Genomic DNA, 16,768 nt, shown 5'->3' with positions numbered 1-16,768 from the left:
CAGCCAATCAGTTCCAGTCATTCCGCCAGGTAGGAGGTACACATCTCGTGTTGTCTGTAGTTCAACCATGCCTAGACGGTCAATACCGCTGTTCGATAGCGTCGGCATTGTTACTTTGTGCCAGGAAGGGCTCTCAACAAGGGAAGTGTCTAGGCGTCTCAGAATGAACCAAACCGATGGTGTTCGGACATGGAGGAGATACAGAGAGACAGGAACAGTTGATGAAATGCCTCGCTCAAGGAGCCCACGGGCTACTGCTGCAGTGGATGACTGCTACCTACGGATTATGGCTCATAGGAACCCTGACAGCAACGCCACCATGTTGAATAATGCTTTTCGTGCAGTCACAGGATGTCGTGTTATGACTCAAACTGTGCACAATAGGTTGCATGATCCGCAATTTCACTCCCAACGTCCATGGTGAGGTCCATATTTGCAACCACGACACCATGCAACGCAGTAACAACATGCCGAATGGACCGTTCAGGATTGGCATCACATTCTCTTCACTAATGAGTGCCGCATACGCCTTCAGCCAGACAATCGTCGGAGACTTGTTTGGAGGCAACCTGGTCAGGCGGAACGCCTTAGACAAACTGTCCAGCGAGTGCAGCAAGATGGAGGTTCCCTGCTGTTTTGGGGTGGCATTATGTGGGGCCGACATACGCCGCTGGTGATCATGGAAGGCGCCGTAACCGCTGTACGATACGTGAATGCCATCCTCTGATCGATAGTGAAACCATATCGGCAGCATACTGGCGAGGAATTCGTCTTCATGGACAACAATTCGCGACCCCATCGTGCTCATCTCGTTAATGACTTCCTTCAGCATAACGACATCGCTCGACTACAGTGGCCAGTATGTTATCCAGGCACGAAACCTATCGAACATGCCTGGGATAGATTGAAAAGGGTTGTTTATGGGCGACGTGACCCACTAACCACTCTGAGGGATCTACGCCGAATCGCCTTTGAGGAGTGGGAAAATCTGGACCAACAGTGCCTAGATGAACTTGTGGATAGTATGCCACGACGAATACAGGCATGTATCAATGCAAGAGGACGTGCTACTGGGTATTAGAGGTACTGGTGCGTACAGCAATTTGGACCACCCCCTCTGAAGGTCTCGCTGTATGGTAGGACAACATGGAGTGTGTGGTTTTCATGGGCAATAAAAAGGGCAGAAATGATGTTTATGTTGATCTTTATTCCAAATTTCTGCACAGGTTCCGGAACTCTCGGAACCGAGGTGATGCAAAACTATTTTTGGGGTGTGTATAACTTACCTTGTTGTTTCGTTGTAGCTACTGTAGATCCAATCACTTTATTGCTTATAAGTTCGTTTCAATCTATTTCATCTTTCTTTACATGGTGGGTAACGTTATGACTGGCATCATTGGTTAAGAATTATATGTGATAGTTCTGGAAGTAAATGCCATGATGTAACTTTAATCTGTCAATTACTTCAATCTTTTCGCCATTGTCTGTCAAGAAACATTTTCCTGAGGAGACATCAATTATGCATCTCTCTCTCAAAAAATCTAGGTCTATCAGGCAGTAAGTAACTAAATGATCAATGACTAGGTTTGGCCATTCTATCACTCCAGTCCCCAGCTTGTCACAAAAACCAGCATCCTAATCCCACAGGACGTAACGCCAACGGCGCTCACGATTTCTTGTTTGTGAACAGGAAGATTTGGAACAAGGCCTAACTCCTTTATCGTCTTATAGAATTTGTATGGTATAGCATTTATTTATGTCCCCAATCTCTAAAATAATTGTAGTTTGTCCACCCACCCACGATAGCTTGTGCTGCGGCATTTATCACTACGCTTTGACGCCGATCTTGACGTTTGGTATTCATGAGAGCTTCTGTCTCCTGCAACTCGTGAGCGTGTATTTCAACATTGGCGAAGAGACCTCCTCCCTCCGCGAAAGGTCCACTGTCCGTGTCTCTTGTACCACTAGCTATCAAAAATTATGCAAAATTGTGATATTAATGAACAATAGCTCACACACTATAAAGGAAGAGTCTAATTCTATATATTTATCACAAATTAACATCGCAAAATTAGCGGCGACGATCTTATTTATTTGGATGTTAGCCATAGATCCTTTAAAAATGTGTAATCAGGTTTCGCGCTCAAAACACTACCCAATAACATCGCTGATGTTATTCCCGCGCAATTTTCATTGAAAGGGCGTCTCGTGGTGCAGGTCTTTGTGTAGGAAGCCGGGCAGGTTTAGGGCTTTTGTTAGCAAGTGTTCCACATTGCAGTCAAAATGTTCGAAGCAAGACTTGTGCAGAGTTCAATCCTGAAGAAAGTTTTGGAGGCAATCAAAGAATTGCTAAATGAAGCAACATTTGATTGCTCCGATTCCGGAATACAGCTACAAGCCATGGATAACTCTCACGTCAGTTTGGTTTCACTCAATATGAGAAGTGACGGATTCGACAAATATCGATGCGATAGAAATCTGTCTATGGGAATGAATTTGGCAAGGTAATGTATGTTGTGTGTAAGCTAGAGAAAAACAAGTTTTTATACTTGATGTAGAGGAATTACGTTTTATTAATTGTCTATCTCATTTTCAATCACATTGCATTGTTCAGTACCTTCTTTCTCTTCCAGTTTAACGAAGATTTTTAAATGTGCATCAAACGATGATATTGTTACCATCAAAGCCCAAGATAATGCCGATACAGTAACTTTTGTCTTCGAATCTCCAAATCAGGAGAAAGTGTCAGACTATGAAATGAAACTGATGAACTTGGATCAGGAGCATTTGGGAATTCCGGTGAGTTATACACCAACCAGATTTTTACGTTTTCACTTGATGTGCAAGAGAGGGAGGTTAATTGATGTTTCCAAGTTTGTCGAGGATAGTAATTTATTTATCCATGGATCATATTTAGACAGACATTTCATGGAGCTGTCAACATACGAATTTGTGTACGCATCTGCATAGAGAAATACGAGAAAAACATTTTTAATTTATAAATGACGATTTTAACAGGAAACGTTTTATTTACAAGTAGCCTATCCTAAATACACAGGTTCGCAGATAAGTGAAGTATACGAAAAGCTACACCTGAATGCCACATTACAGAACAATTATGTACACTTTTGACAATATGGAAACACCATTTTGAATTGAATCTTCATGGACATGCTGCACCAGAAAAAATTTTCCACTGTAGAATTTCATCATCAGAGAAAGACCAAGTGATAGCAAAGATGAATGTTAAAAATTATAGGATTGACTGTTACATGAAATACTGATGTGTTGAAGGATATTGTGTTTTACTACGTAATACTGTCATCTTTTTGGGTAGTTCTTGCTGACAATTGTTAAAGTACCAGAAGTTTGACTTTGATGACAGTGTGCATATAGGGCCTACTTACTGGATGTGTAGTTAATAACGTTAAATTGTTAAAGTAGTAAACTAGAGCATGCACGACAAACCAATAGAAAAATATTTGCTTTATCGTATCTTACATAGAAAGGATATTTTGTGCCACCTCTGATCTTCTGTAGTTCCTTATAGTTATTGAAAGCATTTCCGTGTATTTACTTCTTGGATTATACAGTAACAGATAACTTTAATAAAATTAAATATTTTTAATTTTTTGTTAGATGGAGTGAATTTGTTTTCTGAGACAGAAGCATTAGTTAATGTCATCTCGGGAAATCCTGGTCAAACAGTATACATATTTTTCTTTGTAGCTAGAAATAAATATGTGGTACTTGGGAGATAGATTTTTACAATCTTACATGCTACAGCCTTGTGCCTCATCGTATGTCAAATTGAGACTTCGTAATTTTACTCCTGAGTACAGGAATTAGTTATTGTATGTAAGTTGTGTGTTGGATCCCCACTGCATTTTTCAATATGGCACGGACATAAAATTTAGTCTTCACTACTGGGCAATTTTTTTAACACCACCTTCCAACCTAATCAAGACCACAGGCTGCACTACAGATAAGTCTGTCACAATAAGAAAGACCCTTGGGGGGGGGGGGGGGGGGGTTGGCATGGAATTTCAATCCAATTATTGAACTGTTCCACTGTGCACAGCTTGAAAGAAATCTAGATATGCTATTGGTTATGTTTGTCAATGATGACATAGTGGTATAGAGAGCATAAATTCAATAGCAAATTACATAGGTTCAGCTAACTTCATGTAAAAGGGCTTGATTTTTCTTCTTAGATACACATCCTGTAAACGTCTGCAAAGTGCATGGCAGAGGATATTTCGCATTCTATTACTTAGGGACTCTTTCTGTTCTGTTCGCATATGGATCACTATCGGAATGATTGATTGGATGCCTCAGTGCATGCTGTAATTATTCTAATCTTGTTCTCATGATCCATGTGTGGGCAATATGTGGCGGGCTGTAGTATATTCATAGTTATCATGTAAAGCTATTTGTTGAAACTTTCTAGATTTCCTTGAGATAATTTACATGTATCTTCGCAAGTCTGCCTTTTTTTTCTTCAGCATCTCGGACACTCTCCCACAGGTCAAATGAACATGTAGCCATTTGTGCTGCCTGTCTGTTTACTTTCAATATCTACTGTTAGTCCTGTTTGCAGTGGGTCTCACATGCTTAAAGTATTCTAGGATGAGTTGTAAGAGTGATTTGTAAGCAAACTCCTTTATAGACTGATTGCATTTCCCCAGTATTCCACCAATAAATCAGTCTACCACCTACTTTACCTGCAACTGAGCCCCTCATTTCATTTCATATCCCCACAAAGTGTTCCCCAGATATTTGTAAGAGTTGGCTGATTCTGTGACAGTGATATTGTGGTCTTAGGATAATACATTTTTTTTGTGGAGTGCACAATTTTACGTTTTTGAACATTTAAAGAAAGTTGCCTATGTGCATAAAGCTGCTCAGCTTCTTTCAGACAGTGTTTCATTATAGATTACTGCATCATCTGCAAAAAGGCTGAGGTTATTATATTAATTGTAGGTCATTTATATACAACCTGAAAAGAAAGGGTGGGGGGATTGTCCAAAATCAGATCTGGGATAGTCTTGATCAAAACAGCATCCTCTGCCCAGTCACGGATGTTACTTGCTTGTGACAAGCTGGGGATGTTGCTGTAACCATCACGCCCCATAAGAGCTTAGGTATGGTCCAGGGTATCCTTTTTCATAGGGAACTTCTTTTGCAGTCTGACAATGAGCTGCACCCCAATTTAGAGCTGCGAGGTGTAAATTTTGTTGGCCGTGTCCACTAGGGTCCGAGGGATAATCAGGTTGCTACTGGTGCCTTCATCTCGGCTTTCGAGGGTGATAAATTACCCGAGAAGGTCAAGGTGATGGTCTACCGCTGTTATGTAAAGCCCTATATACCTCCCCTGAAGGGTGCTTTAAGTGCTGGAAGTTGTCATATGTCTTCTCACTGTACTTCCAGCGTCACAGGTCGAGATTGTCAATGCCCGTCACATGTCACTACTCCATGAGCCAAGCCTCCCATCTGTGTCAAAAGTGGAGAGCATCATTCACCGTGCTCACCAGACTGCAGGATCCTCCAGAAGGAAACTCAAGGAGTACAAGACCCTGGACCAACTGACCTATACTGAGACATGCATCCTGTACATATGACATCGTCTTATGCTGTTGCTAGAACAGTTCCGGTACATCAGCTCTGCCAACCCTAGTCACCTCTCAGAGCCAGACAACACCTGCCCCCCCTTGATGGTGGGGGGCATTTCCCTCTCTATTGCTCTACATGACTTACTTCAGCAGCAACAGCCGCGCCCCCCCCCCCCCCCCCCCCAACGCTCACCATTGGTTGGGGACATCCATCCCACTTCTAAGCCGGAGAAGTGGAAGTCTTCTTCGGCTTCTCTCACACTAGGAAGGGGTCCCTTGGGTCACTCCCTTCCCAGGTTTCTGCTTGTGGGAAAGATGACACCCACCAGTGGCTGAAGAGCTCAAAAGCAGCTGGTTGTAGGGCTTGACACTCATCCTCAGTCCTGGAGACTGAGTCAGTGAAGTCCTCCCAGCCAGGGAAACCCAAGGAGCAACAAGAGAAATTCAAAAAGAAGACCCCTAAGACCAAGGAAATTGCGATGGCACCCACACCACCGCTACCTACAAGCTCTAGATTCTTAGGACTGGTTTTCGACGCTAGGTTGATTTGGCTACCTCATCTTCATCAGGTTGAGCAGAAGTGCTGGAGCACCTGATTTCCCTCCCTTGCCTGAGCAACACCAGTTGGGGTGCAGATCGCTCTACACTGCTGCAGCTCTACAGAGCCCTTGTCCAATCCAGAATTGACTATGGGAGTGTGGTTTAGGGTTCGGCAGTGCCCTCAGTGATGCTTTTACGCGATCCTGTGCACCATTGCGGGGTCGTACTAGTCACAGGGCTTTAAGGAAGAGTCCGGTGACAAGCCTGCTAGTGAGGCTGGGATCCCTCCGTTGCAGATCAGACGTGCACAACTGCTCGCCAGTTACGCTGCACACATTCGTAGTTATCCTGAGCATCCGAATTACCGTCTCCTTTTCCCGACCGTGGCAGTCCATCTCGTGCATCTTCACCCCAAGTCGAGGCTAAAGATTGCGGTTCGCGTGTGGTCCCTTCTCTCTGAACTGGAAACCTTCCCTGTACCACCTTACTTGCAGTCCGATCTGCCTCCATGGCATATGCTTCGGCCGTAGCTTCGTTTGGACCTTTCACGTGGCCCTAAGGACTCCATTAACCCTGTGGCTCTCTGCTGTCACTTCCTATCGATTCTTGATGTGTTTTGGGGCTCTGAAGTGGTTTACACCGACGGCTCGATGGTTGATGGTCACATAGGCTTTGCGTATTTTCGTGGAGGACATATTGAACAGCACTCATCGCCACATAGCTGCAGTGTTTTCACAGTGCTGGCGGTTATATTTCGTGCTCTTGAGCACATCCACTCATGCCCTGGCGCGTCATTTCTCCTGTGTACTGACTCATTGAGCAGCCTACAAGCTATCGACCCTTGCCATCCTCTGGTAGCGTTCATCCAGGAGTCCATCTATACCGTGGAATTGTCCCGTCATTCAGTGGTGTTTGTGTGGACCCAAGGACACGTTGGAATCCCAGGCAATGAATTTGCTGACAGGCTGGTCAAACAGGTGACGTGGAAACCGCTTCTGGAGATGGGCATCTCCAAAGCTGACCTGACCTGAGTTCTGTCTTACGCTGCAGGATTTTCAGGCTTTGGGAGACGGAATGGCATAACAGTATGCACAACAAGCTGTGTCTCATTAAGGAGATGACAAAAGTTGGAAGTCTTCAGTGTGGTCCTCTCACAGGGAATCATTTTCCCTCTGCCGGCTCCGCATTGGCCATACATTGCTAACGCATGATTACCTACTCCGTCGTGAGGACCCACCGCTATGTCGCAGTGACTACCAAATGACAGTTGTCCACGTCTTACTGGACTGCCCACTTTTAGCTGCTCTTAGGTGGACTTTTAACTTTCCCAGCTCCTTACCTTCGGTGTTGAGTGACAATGCCTCAGCAGCAGTGAGAGTGGGTTTTATACTTCGGTGTAGATTTTAGCGCATGTCCTTTGTCCCTCTGTGTCCTCCACCCTTTTAGGGTGGTAGTTTTAATGTGTCTGAGAGTGGCTGGCTTCTCCTTTTTATTCTCATGGTTGGCCAGCCACTGTGATCCGCTTTTTTGTTTTACTCTGTTCTGTTCCTAGCATCTGTTGTTTTCTTGTCCGCTTTTGTTCCTTTTACGGTTTGTTGCCTTCCCTTCGTTCTTGTGGGTTTTCCTTTCTTTCCGTTTTGTGTTATATGTCGCGTCAATTTTATTCACACACTTGTGGCAACAAGGGACAATGACCTGGTAGTTCCCCCCTGGGGGTTAGAATAGGCCCGCGGTATTCCTGCCTGTCGTAAGAGGCGACTAAAAGGAGTCCCTCCCCCACAAGGGGTTAGTTTGTGCCTGCGTCCGGAGACTGACGGTTCCACGACTTACATTTGTGGTCATTTTGGTTTTTCACTTATTCTGGTTTCTTCCTTCCTTTGTTTGGTTCCTTTCTTTGTCATTCTGCCTCTCACTGTCTTCTTTACTTTTTCCCTTGCCTTCTTCTTCTCCTCCTTGCCTAATCCTCCTCCTTGCCTCCTCCTCCTCCTTGCCTCCTCCTTCTCCTTGCCTCCTCCTCCTTCTCCTTGCCTCCTCCTCCTTCTCCTTGCCTCCTCCTCCTTCTCCTTGCCTCCTCCTCCTTCTCCTTGCCTCCTCCTCCTCCTTCTCCTTGCCTCCTCCTCCTCCTTCTCCTTGCCTCCTCCTCCTCCTTCTCCTTGCCTCCTCCTCCTCCTTCTCCTTGCCTCCTCCTCCTCCTTCTCCTTGCCTCCTCCTCCTCCTTCTCCTTGCCTCCTCCTCCTCCTTCTCCTTGCCTCCTCCTCCTCCTCCTCCTTGCCGTCTCCTCCTCCTCCTCCTCCTTGCCGTCTCCTCCTCCTCCTCCTCCTTGCCTCCTCCTCCACCTCCTCCACCTTGCCTCCTCCTCCACCTCCTCCACCTTGCCTCCTCCTCCACCTCCTCCACCTTGCCTCCTCCTCCACCTCCTCCACCTTGCCTCCTCCTCCACCTCCTCCACCTCCTCCACCTTGCCTCCTCCTCCACCTCCTCCACCTTGCCTCCTCCTCCTTGCCTCCGCCTCCTCCTCCTCCTCGCCTCCCCCTCCTTCTCCTCCTTATCGCCTCCTCCTCCTCCTCCTCCCCCTCCTCCTCCTCCTCCTCCTCCTCTGGTCTCCGCCTTGGCGTTTGAGACAGTCTATCCTTTCTCTCCCTCTCTCCCATTTTTTCCTCTTCTTCTGTTCTCCCAGTCCATGCCTGAAGGCTGACCCACGCGTTCGCATGCGTAGCCGGTGATGGGGTAACGCGTAATTTCTTGCCCTGGGTAGACAAGTAAGGCACGCACGTACCCCCTGGTAAAGGCCAGGCCCAGCGAGGGGTGATTGCCTGAGCTGACACCTTCCGAGCATGCTGATTGGTCCCTCCGTCCGTTTCTCGGGAGGTGTGACCCGAGGTGTAAACATTCACCTAAGGCGGGAGTGCCCTTTGAGGATGTCCCCACAAGGAAGGCGTGTGCCATTGGAGATGCTGGCAATCATGGGGGATTCCTCTGCAATGGATATCTCTTCTTCTTCTCTCTCGACTTCTGCTCAAAAATGGATACTTGACCAGCCATCAGTGACAAAAGTACTACCGCCTACCCCAAAGTTCCTCGTAGTTTCTCGATCTGAGGACGGAAAGGATTTTTCATCTGTCAACCCTTTCGTTATCCAGAAGGGCATAGATGCCATAGCCGGATCTGCCAAGTCTTTTACCAGGATGTGTAACGGTATCTTGTTGTTAGAAACTGAGAGTGCCTTTCAGGCGCACAAACTGCTTCGGGCCACACTCCTGTACACGTTCCCTGTTCGGGTGGAGGCTCACCGCACTTTCAATTCGTCGCGTGGTGTGGTCTACACTACTCACTCGACGGATTGACTGATGAGGAGATTCAGTCTTTCCTCGCTGAGCAGGGCGTGACGGCTGTCCATAGGGTCATGAAAAAGGTCAACAATGATCTTGTACCGGCCCGGACACTTTTCTTGACCTTTGATTGTGTTCAGCTGCCGTTGCGCATCAAAGCGGGCTGAGAGGTTATTTCTGTTCACCCCTATGTCCCGACATCTACGAGCTCCTACCAGTGTCAGCATTTTAATCACACTCGCCAGACTTGTTCTAATGCGGCTAAATGTGTCACTTGTGGCAGGGACGCCCATGAGGGTGACTGTCCACCTCCGTCTCCTCGTTGCGTGAACTCTCAGGGTGACAATGCAGCATCCTCCCGCGACTGTCCAATCTACAAGGATGAATCCTGTACACAGGAAATTCGGGTCAAAGAAAAAATGTATACCTCGGCTGCTCGCAAGCTATTTGCTAGTAGGAAGCCCACGCTGCTCCCAGTGGGGAAATCCAGTACTGTCCTCGCCTCTCCTCGGACTACCAGGGAGGTGGCAACGCAGACATGCGATCTGACCTTCAGCACTACGGTCGTCCGTTCGGCCAGTGCTAAGATCGCCCGGTCAACGTCTCCTCTTCCTCCCGTCACCCCTAAGACACAAGCATCTTCATCAGCTTCTGCCAAGACTAAGACCCAGAAGTCAGATGCACGGGCCTTCAAGAAGGAACCGTCCTGTGCAGACTTCCTACGTACCTCGAACTCCCTGCCATCGACCAGTACTTCCACTAAACGACCTTCCAAGAAGGCTCATAGGAAGCAAAGTTCTCCGCCACGGTGTGTTTCTTCTCCTGCGCTACCCAGCGGTTGCCGCCCCAGGCCGTCATCCGTTTTGCCTGGCCGCACCGCTGGTAGCTGAACATCTGGCCATTCACTGGCGGAGGAAGCTCCCCCTCCTGGCCATCTTAACAAGATGGCCGACGAACCTATTGAACCAATGGACGATGACTCTCCGCCTATTGATAGCGGCGGCAGTGCTCACTCGAAGCAAGGCCCTCAGCAGCCTTAGAGGTGACCCCTCCTTGCTTCTCCTTTTTCTTCTCACGATGGCACTTCATTGGAATATTCGCGGCATTTGCTCCAACCAAGAGGACTTAAAGTTGATGCTACGCTTGCACTGTCCGCTTGTCGTAGCTCTCCAGGAAACGAAGCTACGCCCAAGCGATCGAATTTACTTGCACACTATGCCTCTGCGCGTTTTGACCTACCCCCTGTGGCAGGTATTCCGACTCATGGAGGGGTTATGTTGCTGGTCCGGGACGATATTTACTAAGATCCCATCACATTGCACACCGGCCTGCAGGCAGTTGCCGTCCAAATTACTCTCCCCACTTTTACATTTTCCATTTGTACTGTTTACACTCCATTGTCGTCTGCCGTTACCAGGGCAGACATGATGCAACTTATTGCTCAGCTACCTGCACCATTTTTGTTAACTGGAGACTTCAGTGCCCACCATCCCCTTTGGGGCTCTCCAGCATCCTGCCTGAGAGGCTCCCTGTTAGCAGACCTTTTCCACCACCTCAATCTTGTCTGCCTCAATACTGGCACCCCTACTTTTCCTTCGCACACAACTCACACCTATTCCCATTTAGACCTCTCTATATGTAGTACCCAATTTGCACGCCGGTTTGAGTGGTACGCACTTTCTGATACGTATTCGAGCGACCACTTCCCTTGTGTTATCCATCTCCTGCATCATACCCCCTCTCCGTGCTCAACTAGTTGGAACATCTCCAAAGCAGACTGGGGGCTCTTCTCTTCCAGGGCGACCTTTCAGGGTCAAACCTTCGCAAGCTGCGATAGTCAGGTCGCACACCTCTTGGAAGTCATTCTCACTGCTGCTGGATATTCCATCCCTCACACTACTTCTCCATGTCGCGTACCGGTCCCCTGGTGGACTGCAGCATGTAGAAACGCTTTACGCGCTCGTCGACGTGCTTTACGCACCTTTAAACGCCACCCTACGAGGGCGAATTGTATCAATTATAAATGATTACGTGCACAGTGTCGTGTTATTAAAGAAAGCCAGCTGGGCTGCTTTCACAAGTACCTTCAACAGTTTTATTCCTTCTGTTGTCTGGGGTAGCCTGCGCCGGCTATCTGGCACTAAAGCCGTCGGCACACGGACCGTGCTGTCGAACGTTAACGTTAAGCGTGTCAAGTTCAACGTGCTGCTGAACACCCAGGAACGATGCGACTTGAGCATACGGTACGTGGGACCAACGTGCTACACGCGATCACAACGCACTCCAGTGGCATTTGAGGGATGTTTCTAGTTCGTAAATCACACTATTTGCTCAACGGGTGCGCGTAAAATTCCCACGTTACCTCTATTAAAACGCACATTTCCTCCATCGTCCACGAAAAGGAAAGTACCATGTCAAGTCAATAAGGACACTGGCTTATATAAGTTGCATTACAAACAGTGCGGTACAAATTTGGAATACTTCTCCGCATAAGATAAACATTATTTCATCATTCCCACATTTTAGGAAAACCCCAAGGTCAGTCTTACTTGATCACTGTTCCTACCCAGTAGCAGAATCTTTGCAACATGTGAATTACGAAGCGTAAAAGAAAAAGGAGCAAAATATCTTTCTACAAGCAGTACAAGCTGTCCTGTAGATTAAGCCAATCGAACAAAGTCATCCCTCAAAAAAGGTGAACTTATATTTACATAACATCAACTATTATAATATATACATATATTAAACTAATAATAAAGTACCAGAACCTAATAAAAATGCGAATGTTAGGAAAAAAAATTTGGGAGTATCAAGGTGCGAATCACCGGCCTAATAAACAATTTTATAATAGACAGAGACGCTACTCATTACGCTAAACCAACACTACAGACCAGGCACCAAATCACAACTTGTTACCATTTCTGAAAGCCTTATTTGTAGATATGTTACGAATTGAAATTTAATTACAACAAATTGTACCAAGAACAATGTGTTTTGAGTGGATCTTCAGTGTTTCACGGACTTCAAATAGCCTACTCTCATAATACTCAAGTTGCAATAATTCTTTTGCCACGAATATGATATTTCTCATTATTTTATTGGATCGAATCACACAGTTAACAATGGGTTTTCCAGTGATTCTCAATTTGCTTGTGCTCAGAAACGGCATATATACATATAGACTTTAAATGAATGCCAATATGGCGCCTCACAACTCTGTACTGAAGGGAGACGGCGTGCGTGTGACGTAGGTGGCGTTGTGCCATCTGATTGGTCAACGCTCAGACGCACGCTCAGAATATCTGACATGCCAGATATTGCTCTGCACGTTCGGAAAGACTCCCGAATGTGCTGTTCCACACTATGACGTCAGAAACTCGGCACGCTCAATGCTCAACGTTTGGATGCACGGTCCGTGTGCTGACAGCTTAAGGTCCACTCACCAGTTTCTGAAACTGGTGAATTGCGACTAACCTACCGGCGCGATATACTGCTTTGTCGGTATGCCTGTCGGCTATTGTCAATGCCCGTCTTATTGTTCCTTTTTTGATGACTCTCTCGACCGTCAATACGGGTTGTATGTGTCTGCCCTGCTACCCCCTGGAGTTCGCTTTCGTCTCCTCCTTCAGCACCTTGATTTTTCACTCCCTGCAACCTTTCGAGTGGGTGAGAGCCAAACGCCACCTTGGCTCCAGGCTCAGGTTCGCGTTCACCTTGACCTCAGCTCGCTCCCAAAGGAGTTTACCCCAGCTTCGGTATACCGCTCCCGTTTTGTCGAACTTCGTTCGATGTTCCTTAACATGATCTTCATTTATACAGATGGCTGTAAGACCAATGACGGGGTCGGGTGTTCTTTTATTGTCTGGGCACACAGTTTCAAATACCGGCTCCGTGGCTGTTGTTCGGTCTTCACAGCTGAGCTATTTGCCCTCTACCAGGCTGTTCCTTACATCTGCCACCACAGACATTCTGCTTATATCATCTGCTTAGATTCCCTGAGCGCCATCCAGAGCCTCAGTGATCCGTATCAGGTTCACCCTTTCGTGCACCGGATCCAACGCTCTCATCAGCCCCCCCAGGGGGTCCACAACTCTTTTGTGGATACGTGTGTGGCGAGCACGGGGCCCCGAGCCATTGCAGCCTTCTTTCTCTCCCGGGCTGCATTTCCTTTCCCTTCCCCTCCTTTCCCCTCCATACCCCTTTCCCCTCGCCCTCTCCTCTCCCTCTATTGGTGTCCTTGCTTATGTTGGCCCTCGCTATCCTCCTGGTTTCTGTTGGTTTTACACTCCGGCTTTGTTGCGTAATCATCTCCTCCTTTTGGCATTCCTTGGTCCCCCTCTGGGGTTTGACCTCCATTCCAAAATTTCTCTTCCGTAGTGTGAGCCATTTGGGGAAGAGCACCTTACCTAGTGTCTCCGACGTGTGCCCTTCTAGTACATTCCACCTTTTCTTTTACGTCGTTGTCTGATGCTAGGGTGCATAGCCAGCACGGTAGCCAGCCCGTGTGGTGGGGTCGCTATGTACCCTTTTGGTTGAGCCCCCTGAACACACAGGGATCACACTTCTGATACCTGAGCTGTGACCTCCTCATGCATGCCTTGGAGTGGTTGCTCGTCATCCTGGAGCATCGGAACTCCCGGCAATGGCCGCCGTGCCAGACGGCCCTTGCTGTGGCTGGGTGGCGCCCGTGAGGAGAGCCCCTGATCGGAGTGGGTGGTATCAGGGCGGACGCTATGCAGATGAAACGCATACGGGTCCAAACCTCTGGCCGCTCTTCTGCGGCCGTCTCTCTGCGTGGTACTGATTCCTGAAGTGCTGCTTCTCTTGCTCCTTCGGCCTTCCCTTCCGTGGCTACCCCCTGGGAGGAGGGTCAGGCCCGTCGTCTAGGGGCAAAACCTTTCCCCCGTTATTTAGTTTGCACTAGGACTGATGGAGATACTTTCACCAGTGTCAAACCTTTATTCTTTGTGGAACACATTGAAGACAAGTTCGGCGAAGTGGACTCCCTGAGCAAGATGCGGTCGGGTTCGTTGCTGATAAAAACTGCTTCGGCTGCCCAATCTGCGGCCCTTCGTGCCTGTACCCACCTTGGCACAATTCCCGTGTCCATTACCCCTCACCAGTCTCTAAATATGGTACAAGGTGTGATTTTTCACAGAGACCTCATCCTTCAAACTGATGAGGAACTTCGGGACAATCTCGGACGGCGGGGTGTTCACTTCGTCCGGCGTGTTCAGAAGGGTCCTAAGGATAATCGTATTGATACTGGTGCCTTTATCCTGGCCTTTGAAGGGGATACCCTTCCTGAGAAAGTTAAGATTATGGTCTATCGCTGTGATGTGAAGCCGTACATCCCACCTCCTATGCGGTGTTTTAAGTGCTTGCGTTTTGGCCACATGTCTTCTCGCTGTTCCCAGGACCCCCTCTGTGGTGGCTGTGGACGTCCACTCCATGAGGGGAGTCCCTGTGTTCCCCCTCCTGTATGTGTAAATTGTCATGGTAGTCATTCTCCACGTTCAGCAGATTGCCCAGTCTATAAGAAAGAAAAAAAGATACAAGAGTATAAGTCCCTTGATCGTTTAAGCTACACAGAGGCCCGTAAGAAATATGCACGATTGCACCCTGTGTCCATGCAATCTAGTTACGCCTTGGTTACATCTTCATCCCTTCCTCCCCCTTCCTTACCCCCATCCCGGACCCCTCTCCTTCCCCCCTCCCCTGCGGCTCCCACCCCCTCTCCTCTGGGCGCTGCTCCCCCTCCCCAGCCGGAGAAGTGTCCCACTCCTTCGGCGTCTGCCGGTCAAGGGCGCCTCTCCCGGGATGCCCCTTCCCGGCACCTTCCAGGTCAGAGGTCTGCTGCAGCGCGGCGACCGCGAGAGCCGCGGTCTATCGGCCCCCAGGTCACCCGGTCTCTTTCTGTTCCTGATCTTGCTGCAGCTGGCTCCATTATGCCACACAGCCCTCCTCGATCTCAGCCTGAAAAGAAGAAGAAACATAAGTCCCGGGACAAAGAGCCTCTGGTACCACCGGAGGTCCCTTCCCCGACTTCGCAACCGGATTCTGACCTGTCTTTTATGGACGTCGCCCCCTCCTTGTCGGTGACGGGTGGGGACCCGGCGGTATGACTGGATTCAGCGTGTTCAGCCCTCATTTAAACCATCGTTCTGTGGTTCTCCAATGGAATTGTAATGGCTATTATCGTCACCTTCCGGAATTGAAATCCCTTCTCTCGTCCTACTCAGCAGCTTGTGTGGTTCTCCAGGAATCTCATTTTACTGATGCTCACTCACCGACCCTCCGTGGGTTCCGTGTTTTCTGTCGAAATCGGGTCGGACCCTTGCGGGCTTCTGGTGGCGTTTGTACGTTGGTCCGTACAGACATTGCTAGCACGTGGATTCCTCTCCAAACTACATTGGAAGCGGTTGCTGTTAGGGTCCACTTAGACTCTGCAGTCACAGTATGCAATCTTTATCTCCCTCCTGACAGGACTTTCACACCTGCTGCCTTAACCACCCTTCTTCAGCAACTTCCTCCTCCCTTCCTCCTCCTTGGGGATTTTAATGCTCATCATCCTTTGTGGGGCAGTGCCTTTCCATCTAGACGAGGTCTTCTTATCGACCAATTTATTGCAGACCACGACCTGTGCCTTCTTAATGATGGCTCCCCTACTCATTTCAGTGCTGGTCCTGGTACCTTTTCTGCCATTGATCTTTCTCTTTCTTCTCCCTCTCTCCTCCCTTCATTACACTGGTCGCCACACGACGACCTTTGTGATAGTGACCATTTCCCGTTGATTATCACGCTCCCTTCCCGCTCCCCGATGGATGGGTTACCTCGTTGGTCTTTCCACCGCGCCGATTGGCCTCTATACACTGCACAGGTCGAGTTTTCTCCCTCTTTGTCGGGTTGTATTGATGACGTCGTACGTGACGTGTCTGACGCGATTGTTCGCGCGGCTACCCTTGCTGTCCCGCGCTCATCTGGCAAATTTCGTCGTCGGCCAGTCCCGTGGTGGAGTACGGCCATTGCCATTGCCATCCGTGATCGCCGTCGAGCTTTGCAACACTTAAAGAGGCACCCATCTGTAGCCAGCCTTTCTACCTTTAAGCGCCTTCGCGCTAAAGCCCGTTATTTAATCAAACAGAGCAAGCGGATATGTTGGGAACGATTCGTTTCTTCCCTTGGTTCCACTGTCCCTCTGTCGCGGGTATGGGCTACACTTCGCTCTCTCCAAGGTTGCCATCGGCAGTCCACCCTCCCAGGCCTTCACCTCCCAGATGGCATTTG

General features: G+C 48.3%; 1 protein-coding gene across 1 annotated transcript in view; it reads left to right on the top strand.

Moving 5' to 3' along the window:
* The first annotated feature begins 2,173 nt into the window (after positions 1-2,173).
* Positions 2,174-16,768, top strand: part of LOC126100444 (proliferating cell nuclear antigen) — a 40,271-nt gene continuing 25,676 nt past the window's right edge. The window contains exons 1-2 of the mRNA XM_049911051.1: positions 2,174-2,504; positions 2,634-2,799. Coding sequence (XP_049767008.1) covers positions 2,284-2,504; positions 2,634-2,799 — 387 coding nt within the window. The 5' untranslated portion in view covers positions 2,174-2,283. The remainder of the gene's footprint in view (positions 2,505-2,633; positions 2,800-16,768) is intronic.

The sequence above is a fragment of the Schistocerca cancellata genome, chromosome 9, assembly GCF_023864275.1.
Source record: "Schistocerca cancellata isolate TAMUIC-IGC-003103 chromosome 9, iqSchCanc2.1, whole genome shotgun sequence".
Classification (NCBI taxonomy): Eukaryota; Metazoa; Arthropoda; class Insecta; order Orthoptera; family Acrididae; genus Schistocerca; species Schistocerca cancellata.
This window is presented reverse-complemented; position numbering and strand designations above follow the sequence as displayed.